The sequence below is a fragment of the Salmo salar genome, chromosome ssa28 (genome assembly GCF_905237065.1).
Source record: "Salmo salar chromosome ssa28, Ssal_v3.1, whole genome shotgun sequence".
NCBI lineage: Eukaryota > Metazoa > Chordata > Actinopteri > Salmoniformes > Salmonidae > Salmo > Salmo salar.
The window spans coordinates 32,531,791-32,543,989 of record NC_059469.1 but is presented as its reverse complement, the minus strand read 5'-3'; the positions used below and the strand labels follow the sequence as shown (position 1 = coordinate 32,543,989).

The 12,199-nt window shown below is 41.3% G+C and overlaps 1 protein-coding gene across 2 annotated transcripts in view; it reads right to left on the bottom strand.

Moving 5' to 3' along the window:
• The window catches only part of mkk6c (MAPK kinase 6c), a 56,250-nt gene that overhangs the window by 26,288 nt on the left and 17,763 nt on the right, over nucleotides 1-12,199 (bottom strand). For both annotated transcript variants that reach the window (XM_014180279.2, NM_001136550.1), the window contains 5 exon segments: nucleotides 10,426-10,492; nucleotides 7,011-7,059; nucleotides 5,211-5,324; nucleotides 4,691-4,810; nucleotides 2,363-2,479 (listed from right to left, as the gene is read on the bottom strand). In XM_014180279.2, the coding sequence (XP_014035754.1) occupies nucleotides 2,363-2,479; nucleotides 4,691-4,810; nucleotides 5,211-5,324; nucleotides 7,011-7,059; nucleotides 10,426-10,492 (467 nt within the window).

Here is a 12,199-nt window from a genome sequence, read left to right as displayed (position 1 = left end):
CTTCACTATTATTCTACAATGAAGAAAATAGTAAAAATAAAAACCCTTGCTTGAGTAGGTGTCCAAACTTTTGACTGGTATTGTGTATATATAAAAAGCTTAGGCCTACCCCAGAGAGGGAGAGAGCTATGCCACGACACCAACATTAATTTCTTTATCAGATAGGTTGTTTCTGCATAAGTGTTCACCTCCTAAACCAAGTCTTGATTGCTTAAGTATTCACCCCATTAGTCAGAGAAACAACCAAGAGGCCAATTGCAACTCTGAAGGAGCTGAGGAGATCAACAGCTGAGATGGGAGAAACTGTACATGGGACAACTATTACCTGGGCTTTATGGAAGAGTGGTGAGAATAAAGCCATTGCTGTAAAAAAATATTTTTGACAAAAGACATGTGGGAGACATAGAAAATGTGGAAAAAAGTTATCTGGTCAAAGCCAAGACTGCTTATCGCCCTGAGAACACCATCCCCATGGTGAAGCATGGTGGTGGCAGCATCATGTTATGGGGATGCTTTTCATCGGCAGGGACTGGGAAACTGATCAGGTTTGAGGGCAAGATGGATGGAGCCAAATCCAGGGAAATTCTAGAGGAAAACCTGTTTCAGTCTGCAAGAGGCCTGTGGCTGGGACGGAGGTTCACCATCCAGCAAGAGACCTGCGGCTGGGACGGAGGTTCACCATCCAGCAAGAGACCTGCGACTGGGGCGGAGGTTCACCATCCAGCAAGAGACCTGCGACTGGGGCGGAGGTTCACCTTCTAGCAGGACAATGACCCTAAACACACAGCCAAAGCCAACAACCTGAATGTCTTTGAATAGCTCAGTCAATGCCCAAACCGCAATCCAATTGAGAATATGACAAATTGCTGTTCACCAACAGTGCCCATCCAACTAGACCGAGCTTGAGCAATTTTGTTAAGAGTGGACCAAATATCGCAGGATCCAGATGTGCAAAGCTTATAGACTTACCCAAAGACTCACAGCTGTAATTGCTGCCAAAGGTGCTTCTACCAAGTATTGAATCAGGGGGCGGAACACTTATGCAACCAACACATTTTTTTATTTATTTACTTTTGTGTAAAAATAACCAACTAGTATTTTTAACATTTAATTTACACAAAATGTGAAAAAGTCCAAGTGGGTGAATACTTACTTGTGTAAGTTTACAGGAGGCTAATTCATTCATTTTCAATTAGAATATTTTTATAAAGGTGAGCATTATATTGTTAGATTACAGGAGTAAATCCAGTAGGCCTAAAAAATTCTTCCTCAAGTTCAACTGCCAGTTGGAGTCAGCCGGTGCGCATTGCCTTTATCATAGGCCTGCAGTATAATAGGCTAATAGCCACACCAAACCTTCAAACGCTTCTTACTTTTGATATTATCCTAATAAAAGTTAAGTCAAGCTATTGTTTATAGGGAAAATGAGCAGGATATTATACTGTGTCAAACATAACATTACAGTTGGAACTTAATTTGGCCACAGAAAATGGCTCAACAGAATGAAACAGAAGACTTGTGAATTGGTTTAAACCTGAACAGGCTATATTGCAGCAATTACCTTGAAAGGCTAGTGACCCCCGTATCCAATAGGTTAATGATAATGTACCTACAGAAAGCTGAGAACATCCTCTCCCCATCTGTGACATGATAGCGTCCCCCCCAGCTTTTGGATTTTAAAATGTTATAAAATCAGAACACTTTTCTTCCTCCCAGGTAATTTTTTTCCCCCTGTGAAAAGAGAGAGCGAGTGGCTGCTCAACACAGCAGCAGGCGCCACCGAAACAGGTACAGGGGCATGCTGGCAGACACTTCTATTACAGGAATCATGAGGATACTTTACTGTATGACCAAATCATGGTTTGAGCCTCCAACAAAAGAAAAAGGAAGTTTTTAGTGCGGTGAATGAATGTGCAGCCCAAACCGACACGTTTTTATTTTACTTGCACAGCCAAGTCAAAGGGTCGCAAATTGCGACTAAAATGGTCACAGTCTGGAGCCCTGCCTTGTAGGCTTTTCACTGTAGGCATATGCTAACTTTTATTTTAATACTTTTGTTATACTTCAAATTAAAAAGACCTCCATCTTCATGATCAACAGTAGTCTAGGCCAAGGCTCCTCTCTCGCGTTCTCTCTCTCTCCTCAGCAGGTGGACACCCTCAGACAATTTGGCCGGCTACAATGTTATTGATCAGCTTTTCATTCATTTAAAAATCGGCCAAAAGCCGGCAATTACCAGCTAACGGAAACCCTGTCCTACATTACACATGTAATATTCCGCTTGGTCTCTAGGCTGAATTATATGACATAGTTAGTCCTATTTACATGAGGAAAGGAAGTAAAAAGAAGTAGTCCTACTCACCGAGACAGCCATCTTTCCCAGGATATTTTCAGGGATGGTCATGCCTTTTTCTATCACCTGCTTATAGAACTTATCCAGAGAGGTGTCCATCAGCTCCATACAGATCCACACATCACCCTGGGAACACAGATACAACAGATAGAGAAGGTCAGAGTTTAAGGGTTAAGGGGGTGGGAATGGAAAAAGGGGGCTATGGAGAGAGCAGTAGAGGGAAGGATTGGAAAAACAGAACCACATTCCAGACACACAGATTGGCTAACAGGAAGGAGCTTTTTCCAATGTGCTCCGCTGCAGATGGATATCCTGTGGAACGCTCTCTTCTCTTCAAGTGGTAGGTAACTACATCCGGCAATATCAGGAATTCTTTATTTGTTTATCTTGACTACAACATACACGGCTCTATCATCTAACATCTCTACATGAGGAAAAAGGCGTCATGGTACCCGTCTGTCTGGATGGCAGCCCAGTCCTACAGTACAATGTTGTGTGTAAATCAGGAAGTCTTACGTTCCACATGACCAAAAGTATGTGGACACCCACTTCTTGAACATCTCATTCCAAAATCATGGGCATTAATATGGAGTTGGTCCCCCCCTTTGCTGCTATGACAGCCTCCAGTCTTCTGGGAAGGCTTTCCACTAGATGTCGGAACATTGCTGCGGGTACTTGCTTCCATTCAGCCACAAGAGCATTATTGAGGTCGGGCGATTAGGCCTGGCTTGCAGTCGGCATTCCAATTCATCCCAAAGGTGTTCGGTGGGGTTGAAGTCAGGGCTCTGTGCAGGCCAGTCAAGTTCTTCCACACCGATCTCGACAAACCATTTCAGTATGGACCTCACTTTGTGCATGGGGACATTGTCATGCTGAAGCAGGAAAAGGCCTTCTCCAAACTGTTGCCACAAAGTTGGAAGAACAGAATCATCTAGAATGTCATTGTATGATGTAGCGTTAAGATTTCCCTTCACTGGAACTAAGGAGCCTAGACTGAACCATGAAAAAAAACAGCCCCAGACCATTTTTCCTTCTCCACCAACTTTACATATGCATTGGGGCAGGTAGCATTCTTCTGGCATCCACCAAACCCAGATTCATCTGTTGGACTGCCAGATAGTGAAGCGTGATTCATCACACCAGAGAGCGTATTTCCACTGCTCCAGAGTCCAATGGCGGCGAGCTTTACGCCACTACAGCCGATGTTTGGCATTGCACATGGTGATCTTAGGTTTGTGTGTGCGTGCTCGGCCATGGAAACCAATTTCACGAAGCTCTCGACTAACAGTTCTTGTGCGGGTGTTGCTTCCAGAGGCAGTTTTGAACTCGGTAGTGAATGTTGCAAGCGGTCCCGTTCTGTGAGCTTGTGTGGCCTACCACTTCACAGTTGAGACGTTGTTGCTCCTAGACGTTTCCACTTCACAATAACAGCACTTACAGTTGACCGGGGCAGCTCTAGCAGGGCAGAAATTTGATGAACTGACTTGTTTTAAAGGTGGCATCCAATGACAGTGTAACGTTGAAAGTCAATGAGCTCTTCAGTAAGGCCGTTCTACTTCAAATATTTGTCTATCGAGATTGCATGGCTGATGTGCTCGATTTTATACACCGGTCAGCAACAGCTGAAATAGCAGAATCCACTAATTTGAATGGGTGTCCACATATTTTTGTATATAGTGTAGAAATGAAGAGGACTAAGTTAGTTGCTAAATAACTGCCTCTCTGAACATAGATGCAGTCAAATATATAGGGACCCATGCATGATTCACAATTACTTCTAAAATAAGTTGAAATTAAATAAAAAATAAAAAATGGTGTTCACATTTAGTTTGATATACAACTGATCAAAACTGAAATTAAGGTTTTGCACTTAAGTCAAAAATGGCCTGGACTAAATTATTCAAAATTCTAATTACTTTGGTGGGAGGCGAGTGTTTCTTGGAAAGTATAATTTATCCTACTCTTTGTAAGTTGCAGGTGCCTACTGGGTAAAAATAACCAACTAGTTTTGAAAATATAAAACTGTTGCACTCCACTGTAAAGTATAAGGGTACCAATATGTTTGACAGCATCTTTACAAGGCTCTGTCCTCCAACATCTCTGTAATGACATTGTAGGAAGCCTATGTTTAACATAGTAATGAAGAAGACCAGCAGTAGAGGAAACCAACTGTGACTAACAACTTACGGGGATCCAAATACACAAACAATTAATACGCTACACTTAAAGATTACAATAGACAAAGAGTCTTTGGATTTTAGAAAAACACTACATAAGACTTTAGTATTATTATTTAATTGTAATTTTTGAAATTATTTTTATAAAGAAGCTGGCTACCTCTCTGAAGAGTGCACCGTAGAAGGTGACTGTGTAGAAGCAGTCTACTGTTCTCATAGAGATGTCCAGGTCCATCAGCAGTCTCTTCTGTTCCTGGGTGTTCACTGTGGCACGGATCCTCTACGGTGGGAGGGAAAGGACATCAAATCCATCCATCCTACTTATTACATCAACAGCTGTCACCATGGCTGTTTACACAGGCAGCCCAATTCTGATCTCTTGCCCAATTGTTGGCAAAAGAGTTGATCTGATTGGTCAAAAGACCAAATAGTGGGGAAAAATACCAGAATTGGCCTGCCTGTGTAAATAAAGCCAAAGTGCTTAGCTATAGTAACATGACTAAGGCTGCGTTTACACATGCAGCCTAATTCTGATATTTTTCCACTAATTGGTCTTTTGACCTATCATATTAGCTCTTTTGCCAATAACTAGGCAAAATATCAGAATTGGGCTGCCTGTGTAAACGTAGCCCTAGATCCCTTTAAAGAGAACACCAGTTACAGCGTCAAATCTCACATACCTTGACGGCCATGATCAGGCCACTGGGCATGTGCCTCATCTTGTCCACCACGCCGTACGCCCCTCTCCCCAGCTCGCCAATCTGCTCCAGGTCATCTGCCTTCACCACAAAGTTCTGCTCAGGACCGGCAGAGAGGGGAGAGAGGCGTGTCAGGCTCGACAGTGACGGATCAAACATGAATGGGTGACACGATGATGTAATAAGGAAGAAAAAAAAATGTATCACCCTTTCTACCTTCCTTGATGTAATCACTGAACACAAAGTGAGCAGGGTAAATAGATGATTCACTAGAGTTCCTTGTTTTTTTTACCCAATTCTCATCTGGTGAAAACAAAACAGTAACAGAGAGTGAAAAGCACTAAAGAGAATGACTGACCGGGGGTATTCCTCTTTGTCTGAGAGTGCTGCTTCGGCTCGGAGCAATGTCTTTGTTTAAGCAACTACTCCAACCAACAGTTTCTAATCAACAGGGAAAGCATTGAACATGGTAAGGGGGCTGAGTCGAAAGACACCGCAAATGACCCTTTTTCATCTGAACTACTGGTTCCAGTAAAGAATGGGAACTTGTGTCTTTTTTCTCACTTCATACAACAACTAAATCAATGGTTGCCCCAACTTTGACTTCAGGCTAAATTATAAGAGGGAAAAAGACAGCATCTTCACCAATGGAAAATTCCACTTATTTGATAAGTTTAAAATAAATATTTTTACTGCCCGTCAGGAAGTTAAACACATTCCAGTCTGCCTACAATCAGAAGTGTTCGATCCGAGTCATAATGTTTAATTGAGCCAAGCTTTCATCTTTCTGTATCCAAACCACAGAGAGAATCTTACTCAACCTAGTGCTGCGTTCAGACCAAGGGAAAACCGTCATACCAGTCGGCATAGCGGGACAAGAAAGAAGGTGGTGACGGTAAAAGCAAGCCAGCCCGACAGCAAAGATTTTTTATAACTAACCCAAGATCAATTGGAAACGACAGGCTCTGGTCTGAGTAAATGAATCAGTGGACAGAACAAGCAAGGAGGTTGGCAGAGCCAAGCACGAGTTAGTGAGATCCTATTGGCATGTTCTAGCATTTATTTGCATATTTCCGTTAGGGAACGCCTACTCTGAAGTGCACGTGTGCAATAACTCAATTCACCTTTGCACTCCTTATAAAACAACGCAATTTTTTTGTACAACTTTGGCAAAGCGTTAAGTCTACAAAACACAGTCCACTCTGTTTGATAGAATTATTATAGTTTTTAGAAACAGAAAACAGTATGGATATCAAAATGTTTCATCAAATGAGAAAATTTGCAGAATGTTGGCCAAAATCCAACTTCTCCCACTGCCGTCCACTGGACTTCCTCTCATCACCATATTTGGTAGTGAGTGGAAACGCCAACCGGATGCTTCACACTTAGCTATTACACTGGATGTGTAATATCTGTCTCATTGTTCTGTCATGAAGGTATGCATTGTTATGGTGATTTCAGTAAACAAACAGTGTAAATCAACATCCGGTAGAAGAAAACACTACGGCAGACGGCAAAAGTTGAAATATTTGAACTCCCCGCCAGCCTCAACGGCATTTACCGTCATGCTCTCATTGAAAACATTTGCCGTTTACCTCGTACCGTCTAAACACTGTATACATAAAGTTACGCCAACTTCACCCAGATGTTAAACCTGAAGTTTGTGCTTCAGTTTTAAATAAAGGTTTGAAGGAACGTGTGGGGAAGAAACATAGTAGTAGACGAAAGGTAAGAATGTGAGAGAGTAACCGACACTAAACAGTTCAGTTTGGTAATTAGTACCTTCTCTCCAATGGTCACACAAGCTTTCGAATCCAAATCTCTTGGGGGTCTGTAAAGTAGTCAAACAGTTGTTTTAGGATTAAAAAAAACTATGTACATGAACAACTGCATGCATTAATTCATTAAGATATCAAAATGTTCTGGGGAAAAAAAATGCATGTAGATATTAATGTAAGAAACAGTGTTCGTCTTGAGTTAACATCATCATCATGACACTGAAATTATACTATTAACGATATTCACTGACACATTGCTCCAAAAACATCCGTTTGTGAACCACTTATCGGTGAACACATCCAAAAAGGTAATCTCTAACTAGCCTCCTTCTCCCCTTACTGGGAGGAAATGGAGCCATCACTGACATCTTTAGGATCATCATGTTGATTAAGCAGCATCATATCCGTATTACTATGCCTCATAGCAAAACAGGATAACACTTTATATTAAAAAAGGTTGCACAATATATGTCCATAAATTTAACAATGTAGATTGATGATATTCCATGTAAAAAAAAAACGGTCTTTATGCATAAGTTTATAAAAATGGAATTACATGCATCATAAACTCATACCAACAATACATTGCGGCTTTGATGTCAAGAGCAGGGTACACGGTTTAACGGTAGGCATGTTTGGTCTATTGGAAAAGAAGTTGGACCGCTTGGGGCAGAATGGCTCAGGGAAATCCCTTGAGCTTTAGTCTCACTTCGTCCCAAAGGATTACGATGGCTACCAACAGTGGAAGACTGGATTCAACATGAATCTGAGGCTAGTAAAAAGGGCTTCTGTGCCCACAGTCAATATAGGCTCCAAGTCCACTGACACCACCTGTGTTACAGCATGACAGCGGGCGGCTTAGGTGATGGAGGCGACTCGGAGTGCCCAAAGAGTTTTGTAATTACACTAGTAACAACTTAATAATAAAATGGTAATAGAATTTTGTTACATAGTAGGTAGGGGTGTAACAGTTCACCAAACCCACGGTTTGGTATGTATTGCGGTTTTGGGGGGCACGGTTCGATTTGGTACAGTGGGGAAATAAAATGCCAACAGTTGCTGTAGTTTTGGGGGGGGTGAAACAACAATATTTTTGGTTATGGAAAATATATTTCACAGCGGTTTAGATGGTAAAATGATTCTCTACACAATACTAGTTTATTTTGTCACAAACTGAAATTAGGCGAACTAAGAGTTTTAGTAACCAGGAAATGGCGGAGCGATTTCTGCATAGCGCAACTTTAATTTATGTGCCCATCAGCAAGATCCTTGCTTGGTTAGCTGTGCTTCTGTAGCGTGCATGTGATTGCAGAGTTTGCCGAACAAAATCGCCACGGGATTGATGTAAATAATGATATCATTCTGCCAGATATCCATAGTCTACTTTGTAGTTAACATTTAAATGAGAATGTTTTTGAGAAAGGCTTTCCATCTACCAGAAGAGGTTGTCATTAGCATCATGCTGACGTCTACATAGTGCCGGACAAACACATTTCCGCTCCCAATGGGTCTTCAGGAAGTTGAAGGAAAATACAAAGCACTGACGCATTCTATTAATATCTCTTATCTTAGGGAAAATCAATTAATTATCTTATAAATTCAATATATTTAGTTGATTTCCTACTAACTCTTCTACTGGGAAACCAAAATGTTCCCAAACTGGAGATTTTTAAATGATCATGGAGTATCTTCCTGGTTTGTTCAGTCCACCACTCAGCTTCATACAGAACAAGTTCCCGGCTGCGCCTCACAAAATGACAGTTTGAAATGTGGCAATTAAGATTTGGATTTTGATCACAATGTGCGCATAGGCTCTAGTTGTTTTAACAGAACAGCATACAATGTTTTTTCAGCTTAGATTTACTAAAAGGGGCATACAACACAGTGTAGGCACAGCCTATAGGCCTAGTGATTTATATGTCTTCATTCAGGTTCACAGACCAAACCGAGGTTCCTGTACCGAACTGTTTGGTACAAATACACGTACTATTACTACTTTAGTGACTGGATTGTACTTGAGTTTTTTTTTGTAATTACACAAGGTGAATAATGCAGTGTCGTAATACAAAGAGCTGTGATATACAGTGCCTTCAGAAAGTATTCACATCCCTTGACTATATTGAGATGTTGCGTCTCTGGCCTACACACAATGTGAAAGTGGAATGATGTCATACATTTTTATTTTTTTTATTTTACAAATTAATTAAAAATATAAAGCTGAAATGTCTGGAGTCAATAAGTATTTAACCCCTTTGTTATGAAAAGCCTAAATAAGTTGAGGAGTAACAATGTGCTTAAAAACATACAACCAGTTACTATAAATATACACGCGTCCTTCCTAACGCAGATGCCGGAGAGGAAAGAAACCGCTCAGGGATTTCACAATGAGGCCAATGGTGACTTTAAAACCATTACAGAGTTTAATGGCTGAGATAGGAGAAAACTGAGGATGGATCAACAACATTGTAGTTACTCCACAATACCAGAGTGAAAAGAAGGAACACTGTACATTATTAAAAAATGTTCCAAAACATACATCCTGTTTGCAACAAGGCACTAAATGAATACTGCAACAAATTGTCTTAAATACAGTGTTATGTTTGTGGCAAATCCAACATAACATGTCACTGAGTACCACTCTCCATATTTCTAAGCATAGTGGTGGATGCATCATGTTATGGGTGTGCTTGTAATCGTTAAGGACAGGGGAGTTTTTCAGGATAAAAAAAAGAAACAGAATGGAGCTAAACAAAGGCAAAATCTTAGAGGAAAACCTGGTTCAATCTGCTTTCCACCAAACACTGGGAGATTAATTCCCTTTTCAAAAGCATTCCAGGTGAATCTGGTTGAGAGAATGCCAAGAGTGTGCAAAGCTGTCATCATGGCAAAGGGTGGCTACTTTGAACAATCTCAAATATAAAAAATATTTTGATTTTGTTTTAACACTTTTTTGGTCACTACATGAGTCCATGTGTTATTTCATAGTTTTGATGTCTTAACTATTATTCTACAATGTAGAAAATAGTCAAAATAAAGAAACTCTTGAATGAGTAGGTGTGTCCAAACTGTTTGACTGGTACTCTATATTTAATCAAATGTTTTAATTCAGGCTGTAAAACAACACAACGTGGAATAAGTCAAGGGGTATGAATACACTCTGAAGGCAAAGATGTACATTTTTTACATTTACATTTTAGTCATTTAGCAGACGCTCTTATCCAGAGCGACTTACAGTAGTGAATGCATATTTTTTTTTAATTTTTTTCATACTGGTCCCCCGTGGGAATCGAACCCACAACCCTGGCGTTGCAAACACCATGCTCTACCAACTGAGCCACACGGGACACACACATGTAAAAATTTTAATGTAAAGGTTTAGATGTAGATGTAAAGAAGATATTGAAGAGTGAAAGGCTTACGTAGCAGCAGCAGCAGGAGGCTGCTCAAACACTTCCTTGGAGAGCTTGAGCCCAGGCTTCCTTTTACCTGAAAGGAGAGAAATAACAGCAATGAACAACTGGTAGAACAACACAATTATAAACCAACACATACACCTGAAGACAGCAATTCACGTTCAACAAAGTTAGAAAGGCAGTTTGGATGATCTGAATCGTAGAAGTGGAGTTTCTTCCTGAGTTTTTAAAATGTTACTTCTAGTCATCTCAGATGTCTCATCCTGCAGTGTATTTCCACTGCTGTAGGGCCCAGAGCCTGAGTCCAGCAGCCCACAGCCCGTCAGACACTTACGGTTGGATGCGGTGACTAACTCCAGAACCTAATTGAATGTAACAGGCCGCTGCGATTGTGAGATATGTCTGCAGCGTTGGAGCCACGTGAGTTAGAGCTCTCTACATCTGGGCTCCATGCCACGGTAACAGGCATTATGGACACTCCTGAGGGTGTGAGTGACAGGTTGCCGTCGCCGACAAAGAGTGTGTGTGTGTGTGTGTGTGTGGTTCACCAGAGCATCTGGATCACACCTCCCCTGACTGGACCACAGCAGCTAGTGCTTCCACACACACAGACCTGGGTTCAAGTACTATTTCAAAATCCTGTCATGTACTTTAGCTGTGCTTGATAGAGCTTGCCTGTTGCAACAGAACCAATAGAAAATCCCACAAGTGGAAACCACACCCACCTGGTACTCCAGGCAGACTAAAGCAAACGCTCAATATATTCAAAAAGATCTCAAATAGTATTTCTAATCCTGCTCACTCACGCAGCAGAGCTACACAGACACGCCCACACTTTAAAAGATCTATGTACTTACGAGGCGACGCCCACCACCTGGCTATGGGCGGTGGTGGCGTCACCTAGTAAGTACATAGATCTTTAAAGTGGAGGGAGTATACTTATGCTTCCTCCCAGGAGGAGGGAGGAACCATATTGCCTATTGTTTTGTTTTTTGGCTTGATCGGAATGTTTGGGAGCGTGAGGAACTGTTTCAAGTAACTGAACTGGCAGTTTGGATGATCTGAATCGTAGAAGTGGAGTTTCTTCCTGAGTATTTGTGAGAATGCTATGCACATTGCACGCACACACAGCAGTACTTGATGGTAAACATACCTGACAATGCAACGTCTGTGCTACGATGTACTGCAGGTGCAGTTCCAGTAAGCCGTGATAAAAAAGATACTCAATGAACTCAACTACAATTATTATTCACTTTTAAGAAAAATTGTCTATTTTATTAGGATCCCCATTAGCTGGAAAACATTAATTCCGTCACAGAAAAAAAAAAAAAAACACATTCTGATCGAAACCTCACAAGCACAGACAAACACACACAGTCCAGCGTGCCACCACTATCTCTATGCGCCGCTGTAACGTCCCCGTGGCCTCAATGCCTCACGGTTTACACTTCCCAAAAGCAGCTTTGTTGCACCAAAATGTCACTTTGGGCCCCTCCCACACGTATTAACACAGACAACAATAGCATCTGCAAACCGACACTAGCTAGTCTTCTAATAGGCCTACGTCTATGACTGTTTGAATGGAAATTAACCAAACCAAACCACAAAGGAGTTGTACTCTACCAACTGCAGGTTTCAGAATGTAAAAATAGGAGTTCACTGCTCCATTCAACACCCGGAGTGTATTCAGTGATGTAGAACGTTTTATATTCATTTTATTTCAAGAGCTGACAAACAATGCATTGAACTGAATGCTTTGCAATGTTACATCCTCTTGGAC